Source organism: Hetaerina americana, unplaced genomic scaffold (genome assembly GCF_022747635.1).
Source record: "Hetaerina americana unplaced genomic scaffold, ioHetAmer1.1.p SCAF_5, whole genome shotgun sequence".
NCBI classification, from domain to species: Eukaryota; Metazoa; Arthropoda; class Insecta; order Odonata; family Calopterygidae; genus Hetaerina; species Hetaerina americana.
The window spans coordinates 18,583,280-18,608,177 of NW_027287095.1; the positions used below are offsets into that span (position 1 = coordinate 18,583,280).

Below are 24,898 nucleotides of genomic sequence, written 5' to 3' on the forward strand. Positions count from 1 at the left end.
TTCAGCATGCAGAGAAAAGTTGCCGATCCAAAAAAAACAATACTTACAAATTTCAGTTCTTCCTCATTTATGACCAACTCACTCAAATAAATTGTCACATCTTTGTTCATCCTATTTCCAAAGGAATCTTTAAGTGATATTCTAACAGCCTGTGCTGGTACCTTGGAAAGAAATAAAGGAAAGCAATTACAGGAAGCAAATTGAATTTCTCACCTCTCCTCCAAATCAATATGATTTTCATTGAATCATGTCACATTTAATGACCGAATAATTAGGTGTGCTGTTCTATTTAAATTTCTAAGTCATTAAATGTCAACTCGTATAAGATGATAACATATCCGAATGCCCATGTCTAATAAAAAAATGTTTTTCTTGCTGTCTACGGAAGGCAGAGAAATGGAATAGTCTCAAAATCCTCTTCTTACAGTTTATTCATAAATAGTTTGTCAGTTGAGTTAGTGTAACACACTCACCTACTAGCTAATACTATGTAATCAAGCCCTCATTCTTAAAATCCACCCAGAAATAAAATAAACTGACACTCCATGCACCACTCACACCTGAGCAGTATGATACATGTACAGTTTTCAAATAAATTACTTATCCCTACAATCTACTCCTACTTTCTGCAATACATTAATTAATTCTAACCATTTAACTCTAACGAAAGCCATTTTAAAATCTACAAAACAAACAAATACATCATGATTGCAATCTTACGTTCCTTTCTATAAGTGATCTCATAACTTCTACAGCATCATGTGTACCTCTTACCTTCCTGAACCCAAACTGATTATCATAAAGGTAATTATTAGCACTACCCTCATTCCACTTGTTGTATATGATAATGAGATTGCTAGAAAAAAGGCAGCAATTACACTAGCAGCAACACATCTTCATCAGTCCACTGAATTAACTTTTCAACAACTCAATGAACTTGCAAGCATATTTCATCAGGTGGCCATTGCTTTGAGTTCACTCACTAACATTGAAGTCATAATGCCCAGCTATGGAAAGCATTAAGTCTATATCTGATATGGGACAACGGATTGATGTACATAACTCATGACAGAAAGGGGTTGTTTTCTTCTAGCAAAAAGCCAGCTAATTTAGATGGTTAATGCCTCAGTGGAACATATCCCAAGGTGAACTTTAAATAAAATAGCTGGGACAACTTAAACCTTTTCAATACTAACATATTTTTAATGGTAAATGTTCCTATTTAAATGAAACAAATTCTCATTTTTCTCATCATCAACTCCCATGGCAGATTGCAAGACAACACACTCGTTACAAGGGATGCAGTCATTTTATAGCCACATTATTAATTGGTACACTGCTCAGGGTGGATTGTGGATAGACACCAACTTAAAACCCCTAGATTTCTTAGCCTTGCCTAACATGACACAACCAGACATTCAATACAATAAACTTCAATTCCACATACATTCCCAAGAATTCTCAAGATGTATGATTCCCAGGACTTTCAAAGTGGGCAAGGAATCACCATTCTGCACCACTTCAATGGTTTACTCCAAGAGATTGTTCAGTACAGATGGAATAATTTGTTATAAGAAGAGGATTAGGCTCGACCCATCATGTGTTAAAATACTCATGCTTTTAAATAAAAAACTTACAACAATCATCAGTTTTGAACTTGCTTTCATTCAGTGCTTTTGCAGGGAAAAACGAGATTTGGATTCCATATACAATTTAAGGCCAAATTTAAGATTCCAATCCAAGATTTGGATTCAAGAAAAAAAAAGGACTGAACTCATCTCTAGAGATAACTTAACACTTCATGCTTCAAAAGTTTTTACCATTTTCAATCTATCTGGAATTTCACACATGAGGTCCAACTTCACCACATCAAGATTGCCAAAATCAATATATGAGACATGGATTTCATCACGACTCTTCACATCAACCACCAAGGCACGATAATGGTTGCCATCCGCCTCAAACTTGCACCCAACTATTGATCCTTTGGCTGGGATCTCACGGAGTGGTTTCTTCCCTCCTGAGAGGATAAAAGTGGATAAGGGAAAATTAGGCGAGCAAAAATGAGTAATTACACCTTGGGTATGTTAGAATTGCTGTCTATGTATTCAATACTGTCATTTTAGCAATTTGTAACCTTGCCATCTTTGTATTACTCTTTTGTCCCTTCACGAAGAGAGAATTTTCGAAGCCCATTTAAGACAGAGTTTCCTATAAAAACAATAACTTACCAAATATGAGATTATTACAGCAAAGCTGTATTTGTCTACCGATTAATTAAAAATAAATGCAACTATGACTACTTAAAAGATCTCATAATATTTATTTAGTCGAGTACAGCGCATTTACATGGAACAGAATCAGCACACTAATTTTGCCCAAGTTCCTTTTTGATTAACGGAGATTGTGCAATTTCAAATGTCTATGTTTCTTCTTTAAACATCATTTAAATTACTGCTAGAATCAGCTATGGTAATGGCTGTTCATAAATTTACATCTAGTAAGAATACAGTTACTCACTGTGCTTAAAAAACTACCATATTTCCTGGCTCATAAGATGACTTTTCCAGTCAGAATTTACAAAAAGTACCCGGCTCGGACAGAAGAAACTTTCTTCAGGCACCTTGAATTTCAGCATCCTTCTAATCTAATTTCATCCCACTACTCACATTCTCAACTTTTGAAATCTCCTACAATTCATGGCAATCAATGAGAGGAGACTTGGTGGCTAGCACACTTTACACACAGCAAATAACAAACAATACTGTAGCCATACAGATAATATGCAAACTTAAAAATGAATATAAATGATGGTTTATTTGATTTCTTGAACAAATTATTTCCTAGAATGATCATAGGGCATTACATTAGGATATTTAATTAAATGTTATATGCATCTGGTCAACTATCGCCACTATATTGTCATCATAAAGGTGAAAAGATTAAAATTGCAGTTAGTTCCTTCGCTCTTATTTCATGGAAATCTTTCTCCATTACTATTTCTTATGCCTCACCCTATTATGTCATGTGTCCTGCACTTTTTGTATTACTAAGTGCAGACAGAATTGCATATGAAAATAGACAGGAAATACATTTTACAATAGCAAACAAACATGTAAGAAAATCCTGCCACTAGAAGATAAAAATTAAAGTTTTGCAAGGAGCTGACTCATAGTGGCACTCATACATCCCTGGCTAAGGAACAAAAATCAATTTCAATATAGGTTTATCAAAATAAAATTCACATTAATTAACTCCCCAAAAATTATAGAAAAGGAGCAAGGGAATATGACTTAAAAGGCCATGCGTATGCAATAAATACTCTTTAGACCTTCAAAGCAATTGCACTGATTATCTCTGGCATTCAGAATGAAGATACAAATGTTTAAACTTCCTAATATTTTAACATCTTGGTTGCAAAGTAGACTTCAGCTGATTTGATCAAAGAATAATTGGGAGTATTTCAGGCAAACAATCAAGTGGGAAGTAGACTAAGCCAAGAGAAAGCCAGTTTTTTCATTTGTGGTTATTATAATCCACGTATTTTTATAATCAATTTCACGTTTAATTTGCCTTTCAGGGAGCCAACCGTTGAAACCGCCATTTCAATTTTCCACAGAGGAATAAGTACCAATTTTGAATTCTACATGGAATTCTTGCCATCAATGCAGGATTGTGAAACATGCAATTCTGATTGACAAGGAATTCATAATCAAAAATTTTCACTCGGCAGAATTAGCTCAAATCATCAGGTTCTTCAACCTTCTAAAAACTGGAAATGTTGCTTGGTCATTAATCTTAATTTTGCCTAGGAGAATAAGTGTGAATGCCCATCAGAGGAGCATTTGCATGCTACATTGCTATCTAGAGACCTAGATGATTTGAAATTAAAAATAAACAAGAATAACACCAAGATAATGGTAATAAAAAAAAAGAGAAAAGTAATAGTCAAAACTGACATACAACTAGACAACACTAACTTGGATCAGGTGAACATTTTTGCCATCTAGGGAGTATTATAAATGACAAAAATACTTGTAAAACTGGCATTAAGAGAAGAATAGCCTTGGCAATACAAATATTTCAAAACAAGAAGAATTTACTGGTCAGTTACCATAAAAGCATAGAAACCAGAAAAAGTTCATCAAAACATTAGTTTGGAGTGTGTTGTTGTATGTATGTGAGACATGGACAATCAGGAAAGCAGAAAGAAAAAAGCTTGAGGCAATGGAAAAGAGGACTTGGAGGGAACTAACAAAAACAAGCTGGGTAAAAAGAAAAAGTAAGGAAAAAGTGTTAGCAGAAGTGAAAGAAACAGCTCTTAAGAGCAAAAGAACAAAGGCGAGCAAAAACAATCGGACATTTTCTAAGGCATAAACAACTCCTTAAGAACATATTCAAAGGAAAAGTTGCAGGGAAGAAACCAAGAGTACATCCCAGAGCTGCATTCTTCAAGATCATGGAGAATGAGATGGACTTCAGCTCATATGCTAGCCTGAAGGAAGAAGCATTGAATTGAGAGTTGAGGCTATTTCAATAAGGCACTGCCTTAAGTGTTTGATGATGATGAAGGCATTTTTTAAGAATTTATTTTTTATATTTTTTTTATTTTAGCATTACGTTGCAATTAGGCCATTTTCCTGGTGGCAACTGTCAAGTTTGGTCAAAGATAACTCTTACAACGAAAATTACATGCATACACGCACTTTAAAAACAGATGAGACAAAATATTCTTGCATACAATGACACTTCCACATCACATACAAACAATATTTTAGTAACTACAATGAAGTTTATTACCCAGTGGCCACTTTACATTTATACTTAAAACTTCTAAAATTGGATGGAAAGGGCTCAAACAAACCTCCAGGCAGCTGGTTCCAATCAATTATAGTTCTATTTCAAAAAGAGTATTTTTTCTTATTTGTTTTTTGCGTCCTTAATATTATTTTGAAACTATGGTCGTTTTTTCCCTTAAAGTTAGGCTTTTCTATCCCATGCCATAAATCTTCCCACGCTTCGTCCTTTTTAACAATTCTATACATTGCACCTAACCTACTCCTTTTTCTTCTATTTTTCAAACTCTCCCATTTCAGTATATCTAACATTTCTGTGACACTATCTGTTCTTTTGTACCTTCCGAGTACATATCTTGCTGCCTTTCTTTGAACTTTTTCTATCTTTTTAATATGTCCCACCTCATATGGATCCCATACTATGGAGGAGTATTCTAGGATAGCGATAACCAGTACATTGTATGCTTTTTATTTTGTGGCTACGCTACTTCCTTTTATATTTCTCACTATCCAAAGCAATACTTTAAATGCCTTCCATGTCAAATTATCTACTTGGACTCCCCACCCAAGTTAAATGCCTAAATGCCCATCCCTAGTTAAATGCCTAAATATTTGCATTGACTGGTACATGGGATTCTTTCTCCAAAGAGGGTGTAAATTTCCTTTTCTGCATTCTTTTTATTTGAAAAATGTATATGCTTACTTTTACTCATGTTAATGCCCAATTATTATATGTAACCCAGTCACCAAGGCGATCAATGTCATTTTGTAGTATTACGTGGTCATTTACATGCTCTGTCCGTCTGTATATAATGCAGTCATCAGCAAAGAGTCCTATTTGGGAATGTAAATTGTTTGGTAGATTGTTTATGTAAATTAGGAAGAGTAATGGCCCTAGAACACTGCCTTGTGGAACTCCTGCTAAAACGCTCGCCTCATTTGAAAATGTATCCCCTAATTTTACTTTTTGAGTTCTACGTCTAAGAAAATTTTTTATCCATTGTTTTAACCTCAAGTCCAATGGTAACGAATCCAACTTTAACAATAATTTATTGTGAGGCACTCCGTCAAAAGCTGCCGAAAAATCAACAATTACTGCATTCACATCCTTTCCTTCATCTATTGCGTCGCCGATATATTGGCTAAATCCCAAAAGCTGCGTTTCACACGAGTATCCCGTTCTAAACCCATGTTGGTGTTTGAATAGCCATCTATCTCTTGTTTACCATTCCCAAATGTAGTCAGCGATTCTTTTTTCCATTATTTTGCAAACAACTGAAGTTATGCTTACCGGTCTATAATTGTTGGCTATTGTTTTATCTCCTTTCTTGAAAATTGGTGTAATATTTGCTTTTTTCCAATCATTGGGCAAGGCATCATTATTTAAAGTTACTTTGAATAGATGACTCAGGTACAAAGCTATTGCGGTATCACCCAGTTTTAGAATATCAATTGAGATATTATCCGGTCCCACTGACTTATTTTTCCTCATCCTCCTTATTTTTTTCACAAAATACGAGTCCTCCACGATAATACCATTTGTCGAGGGCAGTGAGCTATTTGGTGCTGTTTTGCTGATGAAGTTCTCTGTCGTTTCTGAGATATTTAGGCAAGCCTTATTTTCCTTTTTGTTTTCTGTTCCCTGAAAAACATCCGTAAAGCAGGAGTTGAACATATTTGCTATTTCTAAAGTGTCTGTTACAATGCCTTTTTCCTTAGTTTTTAATGTATTCATGCATTCCCTGTTATCTTTCCTCGTTCTCATGTATCTATAAAATTTCGTTGCATTGTCTTTTGAAATTGCATTGATAAGAAATTTTTCCTTTGCCTTCTTCTTTTCCCTATTTAGGTTCCCGACCAAGGTCCTATAATGGTGTGATATTTCTTTACTTTCATTCTTTAATCTGTGTGCCTTTCTTACTGCTCTCTTGAGTTTTTTTATGGTTGTTGTAGTACTCCGGATCCGTGTTCTGTTTCAAATTTTTTATGGGAACATACTTCATTTGCCCTTCAAGAATTATTTTCTTTGAATGTTTTCCATATTTTCTCCATGGTCGCTCTACTAGCTGCCCATCCAGGAAACTTGCCCCTTAAAAATTCCAATTCCTGGAACCCTTCCCTATCTGCCCGGGTATATTGCCAAATTTTCTTTTCATCCCCCATACCTCCTTTTGTTGATCTATACCAGTCCATTTGAACACACACTGCTGCGTGATCACTTATTCCCGGATAGACATCTATACTAATGATAGGATTTGGAGGTCTCAGTAGAAAAACGTCGAGGGTATTTTCTCCCCTAGTGGGCTTATTTACTACCTGGGTAAACCCTTCTTTGTTTGAATTTGATTCCACAGGAAAATTATTTCAAGAAATGTAGCTTCCAATTTGCAATGAATTGCTTAATTGTGATAAGAATAAGTTTTTTAGATGCACTGATGGAAACGGTCTTCAGCAGCAGAATTAATTTTGGTTTGCAGTTAGAGCTGACATGATGCTCTAATCTAGAAGCAGCTCAAATCCCTCCTGTGCATCCCCAAGGTAATCAGAGTTTCCCTCGCACACAATGAGGAGATTAGGCAGCACCCCATGATACCTTACAAGTTGGGGTTAGCTACTCTTCCAACTCCACCCACTTGCAGCCAAGGAAATATTTTCCACATGAATGTGAATTAATGATTTAAACTCACCCACAGGAATGCATGCTTCAGTCACTGATTGCAGTAGTTTAGAGATCTCCAGCTGACTTTTATGATCACAAGGCTGCACATATATGGCAGCCATATTAAAGAAATGAACAATCTTCACTGCGGCACCATTTTTCAAAACCACATTCTTGGGAGGCGAAGATGGTTTTGCCTTAGTCGTCACAGAAGTGGGGGATGAACCAACTGAGACTAACTCTGAGGGGTTCCAAGGTAATAATTTCACAGAGATCACTGGGTTGGTATTCATTACATTGCAGATCACCTCAGGATTCCCATTCCTCATCCTCTTGGAAACCACCTCCAATCTTAACTGGGAATCCACCTTGAAACAAAAATTACGCCATTAAATCAAACATGTCGATAATGGCATTATTTCCAAGCTTACACTTAAATTACCTGAACTTGATTTCACTGATGGAATCAAGGTAAGGTTTCAGATGGAATTGATGGAAATACATAGCTACAGCATCAACATAGAAAGACAATTGCCATCATAGAAAAGTTAACCATTAAATACACAGGTGGACAGTATAACCCAATTACAAAACTCACTTTTCTGAAAAAGCCAAAATACAAGGTGCGGCAACATAACTTCCTTTTTTCAATTCAATTTGCATTGAAAAAAGGAAGTTATGTTGCTGCACCCAGTATTACCAAGATTCCTTTCCAAGGCTTAGCTCGGCGATGCTATGTCTCTTGTGTATTTTAATGCCTCTTTCGTGTGCTACACTCTTAAACATTAATTGTGGTTTTTAAGTAATTGTTACTAAGAAATAACAGATAAATCTGGATAAATTTATTCTGCATATTAATTAAACCTTATGTCATATTACAACTATAAATGTTAATTTTTTCTTCAGGAAACCACAGTAACTCGCAATATGGAGGCTTGCAGTTTGATTAAGTTCCTTCATGTGAAAGGTTATACTGCCTGGCAAACCCACCTGTTTTAATGGAAATTGCCTTACAGCTGCCTTGTTTCAGTGTCCTGAAGCATAATTCACGATTTCCAGTTTAAATGCACTATTATATGACAATCTTCTCTTTTAAGATCCCATGAGATTATTATCATTTGAAATTTTTATGCAATGTTTAGTTTCTGTTATTATTTTGGTATTATCAAAATATTCATTTAAAGTAACCATTTTCTATGCCTTCATGACACACTCAAACCACTACAGGTTGAATGCCTGTAGACTCAAAGAGTTTATCGGGAGAGATACAATGTATGTATGTATTAGCAGAGAGGCAACATCCAAGTTAGCCAAATGCATATTAAGTTTTGCAGAAGCACCACATGTGGGAGCAACTAAATGCACTACACTGTACAAATTTAAGATTTATTTTGGAATTTTTTTTGTACAATTTCAACAAAATATTAACTCTTGTTGCTTACAACCGACTCAAGCCAGTGATATTATAAAAATTTAAACAACAGCAACCATTTTCTATGCCTGATGTGGAAAAAATATGTAATAGTAAGTATTTATTTTTCCAATGAATCGGCTTACATACTACCTTGATCAAAAAGTTCCCGGAATTTATTCAGAAAATTAAAAATACAAGTTTATTCATCTAAATCTATATTGTCCCCTTCAAAGTAATCCCCATCGACTGCAACACACTTATGCCAGCGCTTGATCCAATCCTCGAAACATTTTTTATATTCGGTTTTCGGTATGTCCATCAGTGCTTCCTGCGATTTTTCCATTACTTCCTCTCGGCTGCTAAAACGCGTTCCCCGTAATGGTTTTTTAACTCGATTGAACAGAAAGAAGTCACAGGGAGCCAAATCAGGTGAATTCGGTGGCTGTTGGATGGTATTTGTTGCATTTTTCGTCAAAAAATTACGAATAATGATAGCACTGTGCGACGGTGCGTTATCATGGTGCAAAATCCACGAGTTTTCTGCCCACATTTCTGGTCTCTTTCGGCGAATTGCTTCACGCAAACGTCTCATAACGCCCAAATAATACTCTTTGTTTACTGTCTGGCCTTCTGGCAAAAATTCATGATGCACTACACCGTTGTAATCCATGAAAACCGTCAGCATTGCCTTCTTTTTTGACTGAAAACGACGTGGTTTTTTTGGTCTCGGCTCATTTGGTGAACGCCATTCACTTGCCTGATGTCTGGATTGCGTGTCGTACTCATAAACCCACGTCTCGTCTCCAGTAATGATCCTTTTGATGAATGTGGGATCGGATTCAGCCTCGCAAATCATGTCTTTTGCGACGTCAACACGGTCTCTTTTTTGCATGAAATTGAGGTCTTTTGGAACCAACTTTGCTGCTACACGACGGAAACCCAAATCATTAACCACAATGTCTTGGGCGGATCCATAGGCAATGTTCAAGTCCTCCGCTATTTCTCTGATGGTTAATTTGCGGTTATTGACCAACATTTCTTTTACTTTATCAATTTTTTCACCGACTTTCGATGTCGATGGTCTGCCACTGCGTTCATCATCTTCGATTGACTCACGACCACTTCTGAACCGCTCGTGCCACTGGTAAACGACCGTTTTTTTTAGAGAATCGTTGCCGAAACACTTTTCCAACATTTCCAACGTCCGTGCGCCACTAAATCCGTTTTTTACGCAAAATTTAATACAAGTTCGTTGTTGCAAATTTAAATCCATTTCTGAAATTGTAAAAAATCGCCAACACACACAGAGATAGATGTACTCTTGGCTACGTAACTTTTGCAAATGTCAAGTTATGACACTAAGATTTAAAGGGAATATCAACAACAGATGTACCAATTTAACAAAAAAAAACAGAACTCAAATCGGAACGATGGGAGTGCCACACGGTGGTTATTCCGGGAACTTTTTGATCAAGGTAGTATATAGGTCGAAGTTATACTCCCCTGTACCCCAGCCTGTAAGACACCGGCTGATTTTAGAGCACATTTTTGAGTAAAAACAAATGCATCTTATGGGCTGGGAAATACATTATCTATAAAATGGAAAGTAAATATAACTCGATAGAAAGCCTGAATTCATTAATCACTGACATGACTGCCATCAGGTACCTACCATCATTACTTCCGAGGGCAAATTGCCCTCCTGGTCAACGGTGCTAATCACATGGCACTCAGCCGAAACACACGGAATGACCTTGAAACGCTCTGGTATGCGACACACTTCTTTCTCAATCATCACAACCCCTTCGTCACACAATATCACCTTCCACCCCACTGGCTCCTTTCCAAGAACAACGCCCCTTAACCAACCTGTTGATTCAACTTTGACAGCAACGAAGTCACCTACGGATGGCCTGCAAAGAGAGAAACCGAATGGGTCAAGGATGGTTGTCTTTCTAATAAATTTCACTTCTACACTACCAAAACTAGCACATTTCACCCACTCATAACTAGAATCTTTTTCCATTGCTTCACATTCCACGGGGAATTCACAGGTGAGGGAGATGATGTGCGCCCTGACCGCCTCAAATGCCATCCCAACAACCACTTTGTAGCTTGCGTCATCCTCGTCAATTATGTCATGTACCCTGCAAGCTGCAGGTACTCCTTCCTGCAGCAAAGCAATCATGGGTGGGGGCAACACCACACTGCAAAAATAAAATAACAATCACTCAATACCTCACCTCTCCCATTTAGGTTTAATGCTGTCAAGTAAATAGTGGTTCATCACTCAATTACAATACTCTTCCAGCTGGTAGAGGGAAGGTTAACTTGATTTCATGTGTCTGATTTCATGTGTCTGATTTCATGTGTCTATCAATTATGTAAACATATTTAGATGTCACCATCACAGGTATTCAACTAAATAAATGTAAGCAGCATAATAATAGTCATTATAGGTGCAATATAAGACAATATGGGCCAACTGATAACAATTATGAGTATCACTTATTTATCTTCATTTGTGAAGTGTTTCCAAACATTTTCAATGCTCTATATTTTTCCTTAAATACCGGTAGTAGTAGATTTAGGGGAGATGACTGACATCTGAGGTCATCGCTCCATTAGGGATGGATGGGAAGGGAGGGCAAGTGGAGAGAAACCTGATGTTGGCATTAGCCTACTCTTATCGAGGGGTGCCAAGGGGTTTAATGTCTCAGCCAACGTATAGCATACACACTCAAAGTGCTCTCCAAAACGAAGAAGGGATCAGGATACCACTGAAAAATATCTGCTATCTCCAGGAATCAAACCTGGAATCATCTACGTCGGAAGCCAGGATGCTAGCAACCACACCCTTCTGATCCCTTATTAAATAGCAATCAAGTAAAATTGTACACCACATTCCCTGTTTAGATTGGTTTAAAGTGGTTTTTTATTATTTTAACCTAATACAGTTAACCTGTATTGTTTTTTACAATGCCTTAAGATTGGGCCAGTCCAAATTAAGATGATAACAGTGGAATGGAAATGTACATTAGTCTAAAACATTTTTTTCTCAAGGACTATTAATGCCAAAGTAATAAAATTGGCGCTGTTTAAAGGTTACTTTATTTTCTACTTACTATCTCAGAAATTACCTTTGCATTACTGAAATTCAAAGAGAGATTACGAAAAAATTATTTTTCAATGAAAAATTTTAGATTCAACTTCATAAAATTAAGGTCAATCAAACACAGTAAAGAACGTGTGCACTCACTCAATGGATATACACAGAGTTTGAACTTGATCTTGATATTCATGGTAAAAATGAAGCAATTTCTTGATTAATACATATTTTTATCATATACATATTTTTTTATCCATTACCAAGAGAGAAAGGCAATTCACTAGCAAAATCTAACATCCCTCAAAGCAATGACCCTAAATTTTTCAAGACTTTGTGAAACAATTCTTTTGAAGAAATGCACTACTTGAAGACTGTCGATATGGAAATTAAATACTGTACACCTAGATTGGAAGAATTGATATTTTCACCATTTCAAACTTTTTAACAAATTACCATTATCTCAAAATTAAAAAGAAAAAAATCACCCACATAGTATGATTACACACCTTCTCGTGGTTGCCCTTGGAATATCAGTAGCACCTTGAACATTGGCTGGACGACACTCGGAACTTTTGTTATCTTTTGCTTCAACCAACACTACTCCACTCTGGCTCTGTAAACATAAAGATAAAACTATTGTGCAACATCAACATATGTTAAGACAATTTATGTGGATTCCACAACAATCAATTAACCAATTACAATATCAGGTATTATGACAAGGTATACTAAATCAAACTAATAAGATGATTTGAAGAATGCATTCCATTAAAAAAATATACCATGATCCCGAGAAATATACCATGAACTGAGTTTGCTAAACAAAAATATGAAGCATTATTATTTTTATACCTTTTATGGGGACAGTATGCATTTAATTTTGAAAATATGCACATACCATGATTTTCTAACTGGAGTAAAAAACTTGTTTCACCATACTTTGCATGTATTTATTTTTATTTTTTTTGCATTATGTTTTCTAAGATGCTGTTTAGAAAAGAGTACAAAAATATCACTTATAAACATGAGCATTTAATAAGTCAGTTAACCACCAAGTGTTGAATACTACCATGACAGTAGTTAACAAAATATGGTTCCGGAGCCTCCAGATAAATCGAACATGAAAATAATGTGAACCTAAATTTTCATGCCTGGTTTTCCCCAAACAAAAACAGCCTTTCTGCAAATAAGTAGTGATGTGAAGATTTTATTTTTTACAGATTTCTATGCTACTTTTATCATACACTAATGCTATTTCATAGCGTAAGGTATTAATTGATTACATAATAATAATTATTGGTATTCTCCCTTAGGGTAGATTTGGAATGGACACAGACTGAACAATGGCACATTTCTCCTAACAATAAACAAACTGGCATCTAAGATCACAGTAAGCCCCTCTTCATCTTCGTGCACTTCCTTCCTCCCTTCATTCCATCCAACATCCCTATCCTATTCCTGCCCCTTCCTTGCTTACCCAATATCTTTCCCTCTAATCGCAGTCTTCAGTATCCCACTGCTGTTCAATATGCTCTTCAACCATCTTTCCTGCCTCCATAGGATTTCTTCTATCAATTGACTTTTTTAATGAGCCTTTTCTTCACATACTTACTCAATGACTCTGTCACCACACTGTGTAATGTATGTGCATGGTGTCCTCATGGTAAAAGCTTCTATACCGAACGCAATGGCTTCCAATATGTCCCTACTACTTTGACCGTGTTGGTCCAAAACACTTCCGAGATACGTAATCAATCCCTCCTGCTCTAAGTTTTTTGCCTTTTATTTTAATGTGTCATGTAACCTTTAGCTACACTTTTACTCTTTCTTTAAAACCTCATTATCGTGTTTTGCTCATACTGATTTTATCACACAGGTTAGATAGAAGAAGGGAGTACCAGAGTCTCAATCTCACCTGATTAAAGCCGAATTATTATTATTATTATCATCATTACATTCCCTGCATTGATTTTGACCTTCTCCAATTCTAAACCTGAACATGGTGTATCATGATTCGATATATGAAACATCACCAATGATGAATTTTAGTTCAGAAATGCAGTTAAGAAAAAATGCATACAATACCAATAAGAGTTACCAAAAACCCATAGTTGAGAGGCTGGCCTAAAAAAATATAACTTGAAAAACAGGACTGTATTGACAGCTTAGTCAGAGTACCTAAATTAACCAACCGGAAAACTCATGTCTCTGAATTCATTCAACCAATGAGGAATGATCCCGGTTTTCTAATTTCTGGAGAATAATGCTAGCCTTCAAGGTCTCTGCAGTTCTCAATGAAAAATATCCACACCCACTTCTCTTTTGCTTAGGCGATATCAAAGGCACATAACTGCAACTGATAGCAGCATTTCAAAAGAATATTTCATTTTGTTTGCTTCATACCTTTCACAATCTTACCAATTTTTATTACTGTATTCCTAAGATCAAAAAAACCCCTGTTATTACAATATTTACAAAACAGTAACATCAGCTGATCCATATAATCCATTAGATTCCAGTTCAAATACCCTATCACATGCATTATATGCATATATTGCACAGATGAGTAGAGATTTCAGACATTTCTTGTCACTGCCAGGACAATTTTCATGGGCTAAGGAGTCGGCTAAAATCATAAACCTACTACTGAGTTTTTCTCATAGCTGAGTTGTTGACACATTTTAACTTAAGAATGAATCAGTTTATGCTAAGATATTTTCAAGTTCAAAGTAGCACCAGGAAATTTCTCTTGGAATGAAAAATTGTCGTCAGTTTTTATCTGCACATTCATGCCATCAGAACTTAAGTTCCAGCAATAAAAACTTGACATAACCAATCATCTTCACCAGTTTTGAGAAAATATGCTACATCAATGCATTAGAGTACGTGGAAAGCTTCATACTATCTTTCAGAAAGCCTCTACTTTTTGCATGGGAATTTTTTCAGAAGTGAGGTAACACCTAAATCAAATTAAATAATTTTACAAAAAAACTTTTGCATAAGTAGAGCCTCAATGTCTTTCCCATGAAAACTTATGTGCCCTTCAATACCATTACATAAAAGGTGTGATCAAAAAAAAATCGGACTGATTTCATTCTGCGCAAAATGAATATTTTTATCACTGTTGCCATTGAACGTTCCCACTCAAACAATCGCAAACACTGAACTGGCAACACCTTGTGTTTGAAGAAACATGCCAATGAATGGCGAGTGTTCTACACGGCCAGTCAATTCTGAGTAAGCCATCATGGCATGGAGTTTGAAGTAGTGTTTTATTGAGTGCACTAGCATGGTTTTTGTATTGAGAGTTATTGATAGACAGATCCAGATTACCACATTTGTCAAAGTAGAACCCCACTACTTTTTTTTGACACAAACATAGAATTCAAATTCCACATCATTGATATTCAGTGTGATATGACATACATTCTTGTCATCTATTGGTTCTTTTTAGTTTTATACTCTCCTAAGCTTAAAACTCCTGTTATCCATTACAATGCAAAAGAAAATTAGCAAAAGAAGCCAAGAAAGTGATAGCAAGCATGCATTCAATGAACAGTGGGAAAATGGGTTTCTATTTATAACAAGTTCATCAGAAAAACTATTTCGCAGAGTTACATTTACTGAAGAGTGTCAGGGGGATCTAAAATGAAAATGCACAAATTCAAATATTAAACATGACTTTTTCACCCAAATCTAGAAGTGAAAGAATGGGTGAAGATGAAGTGGATATTCGGAAAGCACTTATGAAAAAGAAAAGAGTGGAAGTCATGTTATAGGAATGACATTTAAAATATTTGATCTTTTGACACAGCACTATTTGAATGACTTTCCATTTATAAAATTAAATATCTGAATTTTATCGACACAAATTTAAATTAGATACCTAATAGACTACATATCATTATGTTTTAACCGACTGAATAATATACACTACCACATGCATTAATGTGACTTACCTTTTTAATAGCCTTCACAGTAATCTCAGACCCTACTGGTAAGTTCATAAAGCTTTTTGAGTTTGGACTCATGACTATTTGGACAGCCTGTGATGTAAAAGAAAGCATTCATTACTCTCAGTGACATAAGGACAAGAAGTTACTTTCAACTTATTAATTTTTTTTTGCATTCCCATGGCTACAGCCAGGGAACCAAGGCATTTTTCAGAATTTGTTAAACATTTTTATATTACCAGCATATGATAACAACCAAGACAGATGTGGAATATTGAGCTAATGCAGTGGTATTTGACATAATCCTCATATGAAAAAGTCTGCACTTTCATTTTTTCAAAAAAATGTGGCTACATGTTTACAGTCACATTAATGTGATGAAGGTAGGGGAAACTATTAAAGGATTCACAATACCAAAATATCAGTACAGAGTAATGAGTTTAGCAAGAATGTGCATAAGTTAAAAAAATTCTAATGATTTGGTAGTTCAAATTTACCAATTGCTATAATTAATACTTCTATGAGATTCATTTTACACTTTTATGTCAAAATAAGAATCCTCAAAAATATGGAATTGAATTTAAAGCACATAAAAGTGACATCACACAGTCTTCACAGTACACCCACACTTCTTTGGGAGAATCCTCAGTCGGCAGCTCATTCTCCTGACAGCAAAATAAAACACCAGACGGAAAATTTTCCTTGGACTTTTTTTTAATTACTAAAATGAAATATGATTGTATCTAGTATCTATTGTATCAAGCCATGCACCTTTAATTAAGAAACCCACAATATTTCATCATTCGCTTGGACTACTCAACAGAAGCTTCAAAAGAACTAATATGTATTTAAAGTTAAGTAACAACTTCCTAGCCATTATCAGAACTTCACAACTCACTAACAAACAGTTTACACACTCAATAAGGGTTCTTCAACTGCAGTAAAATAAACAGTCATAGTTCTTAAAATAAAAATCTTGTTAAATTAGCCAGTTTTATCATTCTTTCTACAATTGCCACCTTCAAACAGACTTACACCATCCATATTTTCTCAACGTCTACACCTGAATTTTCTTCGAGATACCTAAGCAATATTAGTTTACAATATGATAAAATATATAATATTAGTTTATAATAATTTTGCTCCACATCCTCTATCGTGGTATCTTTATAGCTGGCACAATTTTTTACAGAGATTAACCATCATCTTGCACATGATGTTTCATATAAAGGTTGGTTAAACACAACCACAATAGATTTTTTCACCAATGTAGATGGGATGTCTTGTGAATATTAAGTAATAATTTCTAAATCTAAATTTTTAATAAAACATGCCTTGGCTGAATTAAAAAACTTAGCTTAGCCTATCATTTATGAAAAAATGAATACTGTAAATCAAAAATTCACTTAACAAAAATAATATGCCAATCATTTGAATGCCATAACACTGACTAATGCTACCATCCTTAAGTGACTAGAACACATAGCTTCACCTCAAACACTTAAAAAGCTCGAATTTAAGCTGAATGCTGATTTTTCAACACAGATTAAAACAAATAACATGACCTTACATTTGGGCAAACATGGTGCCCCTAAGTTTTCCACAAAAATGTTTTCACACATTTGGTTTTATATTAAGTAGCTTCTTTCCAAAGCACCATCTTTCTTTCATTTTTATTTTTAATTACAGAGCAAGAGTTACAAATTTGTGCGACAAAATCAAATTTTCCCTCACATACCTGAGACTTGAATTCCAAAGCATCATGAGGAATTGCAATCAGCTCTGCTAGTTCACATTCCGAAGTATTTCCATAGTCTATGAAGAACACAGTAGCTTTGGAGCCCTTGATTGACTTAACTTTCGCACGGAACCTATGAAAAAAACATGCATGGAAATAAAATATCACATAATGGTACTATTGCATTCACACAATGTTTCCTATCTTCCCATATCTGGATGCTTTCTATGGCATCACCCTTAAAAGAGTCTGAAGAGAACCTTGGACATATTTCCATAGATTTGTTAAAAATATAGCAATAGAAATAGAATTAAAATTATTAGAATGTCAATTTAACTTTAATGAGAAATTATGTCCATATTTCCTTTCCTGTAAGATACTGCACAGGTGTGAAATAGAACAGAGTTTCCTGAGGCTCACATTCAAGCTTACGGGAGTGTTCTATTCCATTACAAATTACAGCAAAATTCAGAAACAGATATTAGGGTCTTGATAATCGAAAAATATTCCTCAAACATTATTTTGGTAACTCATGCAATAAAAAATACATTTCAGGGGCTAACAATAGATCATGGAAAATTTGCAAGCGTATTAGTCTTATGTCCTTTTAATTCTACTTCTAACGTCAAATTTTCAGTTTTCTCAAGCTGAAAAATTAGAAGAATGTGAACCAAAATTTAAATAATTATTGACAGCAATATTTCAAACTACACTGTAACAAATATTAAAACAAAAAAGGTTTGTTTCTGAACTATGGATTTGAATCAATAAATTTTAGAGAACAGAAGGCTACTATTTTTTTTCTGCCAGTTAACACACTTGATTCACATTTCAGTGAAGTCTTAGAAGGCTTCCCACAATGCTTCAATGTTTTGATGATGGCAGATATAGTCGTTGGAGCATTGGCAGCTGACACCCTGACCACCCGGTGGGAAACCTGCTAAGACGTCACGCAATCACACACCAGGGAAACAAATCTTACATTGATTCACACTGTTTGACAAGAATGCTACCTTAAGTGAACTGTCTTTTAGTCGAGGTGAGGCAACCCTGTATAGGCTTGGCTTACGAGGCCCATTGGCTTAGGAGGGCAGAAGAGCAGAATTATTTCATTTTAAGTGGCTCAGTGCATATTTAACTCAATGTTTTCATATCCTTATATTTCCTCTCGATGAATGTCAATTAAGAGAAACTCAAAAGGAAAGTTTTTATTTCAATCCATTTTTAGCTCACAATGGTATAAAGTTTTAACAAGCTGAATGAGCAAAATCACAAATCTCAGTCCACAGTTTACATATCAACATGAACCAACACTATTATTTCCCATATACTCATTTAATTGAAAAACTTAGATTGCAAAAAAAATAATGCAAATTATTTGAATTAACTCTGATAGGCATAACTTGATGGAACCACTGCATTACTGAGGAGCACACATTAAACATCGCTGAGTTACAAGTAACACAGGTCATTGAAATTGTAAAAGTTTCAAGCACCATGGCATCATCAGGTCCTGATGTGTCACAACAGTGCCAGTAAGTAGCATTGACAATGAGAGCCAGAGTAGGGGTGCAAAACTCAATATAGTTAACAGTTTCTATTTAATAATATAAATTGCTATTTTTTATAATATGTTGCATATCCCTGGGAAACAAAATAATTTTGCTAAGGCTCAAATTTAATCAAATGGCTAATTTTTTCCTCAAAAATTGTGACCAGAACTCCTGCTTACACAATCCGGCAGATACAGGGTACATTCCAAAAATATTACAAATTATTTTTTTAAAGTAATTTATTGAACAGATTTGCACAAACACTTAAAATTCTTCAAAGTACTGTCCTTGGGTACTGTCCTGTACTCTACTCATTTTTTCCAGCAACTCTGCCATGACCGGTATGTGCCCTGGAAGGCATCTTCGGGGACCTCTCACATGGTCTTTGTCACGGCTGATTGGATCTCTTTAATGGGCGAAAAACGAGTTTCTTTCAGGGCAGTCCTAATCCAAGGGAACAAAAAGAAGTCTGCTGGGGTAATGTCAGAACTATAGGGGGACTGAGGCAGCATCAGCACCTGGTGTTTGGTCAGGAACTCGCTGACTCGTAGCGCATTGTGGCAAGGTGTGTTATAGTGATGGAGTGGCCAGGTAGCGGAGATGTCTTTTCTCATCCTGATTACCCTTTTCCGGAGTCTTTCCAGCACATCCACATAGTAGGCAGCGTTAACTGTCTGCCTTTGAGAAATACAAACTCCTTCTGGACCACTCCTTTGCCCACGAAAAAGTCAATGAGCATTATTTTTATTTTTGATTTGTTTATTCGTGCCTTTTTGGGCTTGGAGGACTGGTCGGTGTGCCACTCAAGAGCTTCGGCGTTTTTTTTCTGGGAGTATTCAAAAACCCAGGTTTAATCTCCAGTGATGAAGTTGTCCAAATAATCAAGTTCAATTTCAATACATTGCAAAAGTTCACTTAAAATTACTGCTCGGTTGGTCTTGGTTCTCTGATAACACCTCGGTCATTTACTTGGCACACACTTTCCTCATTGCTAAATCTTCAGCAACAATGTAAAACACAACAGTAGATGACAAGTTCAGTTCATTGGCAGCAATCTTGACTTTCAATCGACGGTCAGAGTCCAACAATTGTCGAACACGAGCCACATTTTTAGCTGGTTTTTCTGGTTGCCGGCCACCCAGAGCGTTGTTCATCATGAACCTCTTCCTGGCCCTCCTTTAAGGCCTTTAACCACCTCCAAACTTGAGAGTAGGACAGAGCGGAGTCCCTGTAAGCCTCACGAATCATTTTGTTAGTCTCCTCCAGAGATTTTTTCAGTTTAGCACAAAACTTAATTGCATAACGTTGCTCGATTGTCGATTCCATTTTTTTGTTACACAGACGATGCACAGAGGTTTACAATAACTGACGTCCTGCCACTTCCACAGCTTGGAGAGCACTGAGACTGGTTTCATGGCAAACCTTAGCATCCCCCTCACCGACCCCATGTGGTTTGATCTCACTCCAACCAATCGGAGTGGCACGGGAAATTTAATTGCAATACATTTGGACCGCACCCTGTATTCTAACTGCTTCACTTGACTTCAATACAAGGAGGCCATTTTAAAAAAAGAGGGCAATTACCACTGCCCCTTTCAGTACTGTGCCGTAATGGATCGAAAGTTGTAGTCAATCAAATGAGGGCTATTTTTCATGCAATACTTACGGCAAGTTCTCAAATGATGCTATACACAAGGATCCAATTTGAGGAACGAAGGGCTTATTTGAAGGCTTACTGAGATGCCTCTGCAACACCTCAAGGATAACTGCTGAATCTTTCAAGTAGTCTTTGCATGTAACCCAGTATGAATCACGAGCAACAACATACTCCACATTAACCTGCAAGAATATGAATGCCTTAAAGGGTGCCATTTTCACACACTGATAGCTGAAAGATGATCAAGGATTGAACATGATCAAAATCACATTTCCTCAGCACTTCCATGCCTTCTTACCTCCACGAATTTGCCCAAGGGTAACTCAACATGCTCTTCATAGTTTTGAGGGTAGTTTTCAGTTGCAAAATTGGCACTGGGTACTTCCCTGGGGACAGGTTCAGGCTGTACACCAATTCAAAATAGAAAGTTTAAATATAGAAATAATATGAAATAGGAGTAGAGTATATAAGCAGTTGGATCAGAAACTATTAACAATAGAAACACAAGAGCTAAGGACATTCGAATTACCCTGCTAAACCATCTCTAAAAAGTGGGCATACATGAACATCCTCTGGAATATCGGTCTATGTTCCAGAATTATGAAATCAGCCAAATTATACCTTTCTCCAGGGACCAATGAAGAATAAATGCAAGGCACATATTCCCAAAGTATCACTGCCACTAAATGCAGATGTTTTTCTACTTTAAAAGAAACAATAAACCTTTTCAAACTTTTGTAAGTTTGCAAAAAAAAATGTTTATTCCTGCAATCACTGTATTTGCAAAGACAATTTAGCAGAGTGACTTCTATGAAATATATTAAACCCTGATAATGTGATGATGCACAGTTTCTTAAATAAACTTAAATGATAATAAAGTTAAGCAATTAAATCTCAAAAATTGTATATTCTGCAGTCAGAATTTACATTTCCCAAATATTAAAACATTGTTTATCCCATCAATTTTGCTATTGTTGCAAAGATTGTAAAACCCCAAATGAGCAAAATTTCATTCCAATTTCCCTACCATAGTTGAACCTTGCTTAGCAAGCACCTTGCACAGCAATTAATTCACATAATAAGCAAAGAGCATAGCAAAAATTTACTTGCCAAATGAGCAATGTTTTGCACAATGAGTGACAAGGAGATCAGAAGTCCTGGAGTGATTGTGCAACTGCTGCATCAGTATGTATTTAGTACTCGTTCTGCTAGCATCATAGTGTCAATTGTGATCACAAATTTTACAAAACTTGTGTTTAGAAATATTATGTAACTAATTTTTTTGTGCAAAGAGCAATAACCGTTGGAAAAATCTCACAAAGGAAAAACCATTACAAAACAGTCATTAGAGAATAAAAATAACCATAGAAAGGAAAATTGAAATGATTGAAAGGCAAGAATGAGGTGTGGGCATGACTGATCTAGTGTGCACATACCACCATTGATCTACATCAGTGTTTTGCACTATTTTGAGATCTAGGAGATAGATGCTTCAAAGGGAGAGACAAGAATATCTATGTGATGGTTTTGAATTTTCAACGATGTTCAAAGGTTGCTTCCTATTTGGATAAACAAAAAGCAAATACAATGCGACACTATTAACAAGAATATAATGAGTGAGAAGGCAAAAGTGATTTTTCCCATCCTCATTCAGACGATGTAAGGATCATCAATGGCCAAAGAAGAAGTATTTAAGGGGAGCTGAGAAGTTTAAGAAAAGAACCAACATTCACAGAATTTTGAGTCATGGTAAAGCAGTGAGCTAAGACTCAAAAGGCAACACAGAACTTCCTCTGCGACTTTAAGAAACTCATCGATTCTGAAGGTCACCAGCTGCATCAGGTTTTTAATTGTGATGAGACTGGTCTCTTCTGGATAAGGATGCTGAAGCAAACCTATTAAGAGCAGAGGAGAATGAATTGTCCGGCCAAAAGCCAAAGAAAGACAAGTCTCACACTGCTATTTTGAGCTAATGTAAGCAGCGATTTGAAAATTAAGGCCCTGCTCATTTACCGTTCAGAAACTCCATTAGCCTTTAATGGCATTTTAATTGGAAAAAAGTAAATATGATCAAATGATCAATATCAAGGAATAGTGAGATAACTTAGCACTACAGTAGTTTGTCTCAAGTAATGACAAAAACTAAGATCAACCCTAATCACTAATAATGCTTCCACACAAGCCAGTCTAAAAGCCTTCTGCAGTAGTTTTTCTAACAGCCATCCTGGAACATGCTCTCTCACCTTACTAGAGTCCCAATCTTCATCATCATCATCCACCTTCCTGTTGGCATGCTGGTTCATGGGTTCCCTCTCCTGGCTCTGCCCTTCTGGTCTTCCGCCCCATGGCCCTTGATGCCCCCTGCCCTCCACCCCCCTGGACCCCCCTCGGTGGCCTCCTCCCCTCTCTGATCCCCCCCTACCACCTCTCCAATCTCTCCCCTTGTCCCTACCACCACACCCCCTCCTCTCAACCTCCTCCTTCCCATTCCCTCGGTCTAGGGGGCAACCCCTCTTCCCCCTCTGGGAGTCCAAACGTGGATGGTCCTCCAATGACCTCTCGTGGGCCACCGCTGCCCTCTTGCCTTGGTGCTCACCACACCCAGAGCTGCTGGATGAATTCCTCCCAGAATCCCCCGCCCCATTGCCTGTATCCTGCTTCTCCCTCTTCCCCCTGATGCCCTCTTTACGTGAATCCTGCTGCCTACCCTCCCACCTCTCGCAAACCCCTTTGTCACCCTCTAAACCGCACACTTGCAGCCTCATCTTCCCCTTCTGTGAGCCCAAGACTCTCTCTACATCCCATCTCTCCACGTCCTCCACTTCCTCGCTCACCTCCTCCAAGTCCAGAGCCTTCCGGCTGAAAATATGAATGTCATTCACATTATAATAATATTTATGCATGAGTCCATAAGTGATGCTGAATGGCTTGTATGGATTGGAATACCATAAAAAAATTTGTAAGAGAATATACTAGAAGTGAAAACTCAAACATAATTTACGATGTATCACACCCAAGGAATGTGTTATAACACACTGGAGTGGAGTGCACTAGTTACAATTCAAAAGCAATCATTTTCTATTGGAAAAATTTGAAGGAAATGTAAAGAGATGGTTAAACAGAGCCAGCCCCCACATAAGATCAAAAAGGATTCAACTTTCACACCGAAGGAAATAAATTTTCAAACTTCTCTCAGTGGCATTTGGAGGAAACCATACAAGAAAGGCCAGAATGTCGTGAAAAGAATATCATTAGCAAGTTGGCTCAGAACTAACCTCCATTCGAATTTCCATACTAAAAAGGACTGTTACTTTTCCACAGATTTTATTATACGGTACAACGCGCTTCACCGACTTGCAGCATCATCAGGTACAAATTTGCAAAACAGACAAATGATTGCCATCAACCACACAAATACCTATTTTGAGGACATTCCAAAATCATACTTTTTGTAAGGCTTCAAAAAGTTGGAGAAATGCTGAAACAAGTGCATTGAGCTATAAGGAGATTATGTTGAGTTTACGTATAGTTGAGATTATGTTTAAGTAATTTTCTATTTTTTCTTAAGGACTTACAGAACAACCCAATTAAATAATTCTTGTCTCACAAACTGGACTGGAGATGATAAAAAAAGCAAAAATGGGACAACTGCAGGTATCATGGTGTCTAATAAACATTGGAGAATCAACAGATGGCAAAAAACGTTAAAAATTCAGACAATTCTCAAAGAGGAAAATTAGCAGAATAGAATTGGGTATGAACATTATAACATCTGCTATATTTCAGGGCAAGCAAAGTAGTTACCATTGAATAAAGGGCAAAATAGTGTACAGGACAGCAGTAAATCAATCTTCAGATTGAAATGCATACTGATTAACGAAATCTCGTGCCATGGTACTGCTCATTGAGCCCATTGTCAATGACCAATGTCTTTTAACAAAGTCCTTAAAAAACTAGATAAATTTCCACCTCAAATATTAAGAATTTACTATCTATGATTTAACAAAGATACCAACCAA

At 36.4% G+C, this 24,898-nt stretch overlaps 1 protein-coding gene across 1 annotated transcript in view; it reads right to left on the minus strand.

Moving 5' to 3' along the window:
- Nucleotides 1–24,898, minus strand: part of LOC139693545 (uncharacterized) — a 40,081-nt gene that overhangs the window by 9,808 nt on the left and 5,375 nt on the right. Inside the window, exons 8-18 of the mRNA XM_071591745.1 lie at nt 23,123–23,738; nt 21,178–21,282; nt 20,889–21,061; nt 17,670–17,802; nt 15,938–16,024; nt 12,485–12,591; nt 10,873–11,076; nt 10,542–10,782; nt 7,484–7,823; nt 1,821–2,020; nt 48–161 (exon numbers count right to left, since the gene is read on the minus strand). Coding sequence (XP_071447846.1) covers nt 48–161; nt 1,821–2,020; nt 7,484–7,823; nt 10,542–10,782; nt 10,873–11,076; nt 12,485–12,591; nt 15,938–16,024; nt 17,670–17,802; nt 20,889–21,061; nt 21,178–21,282; nt 23,123–23,738 — 2,320 coding nt within the window. The remainder of the gene's footprint in view (nt 1–47; nt 162–1,820; nt 2,021–7,483; nt 7,824–10,541; nt 10,783–10,872; nt 11,077–12,484; nt 12,592–15,937; nt 16,025–17,669; nt 17,803–20,888; nt 21,062–21,177; nt 21,283–23,122; nt 23,739–24,898) is intronic.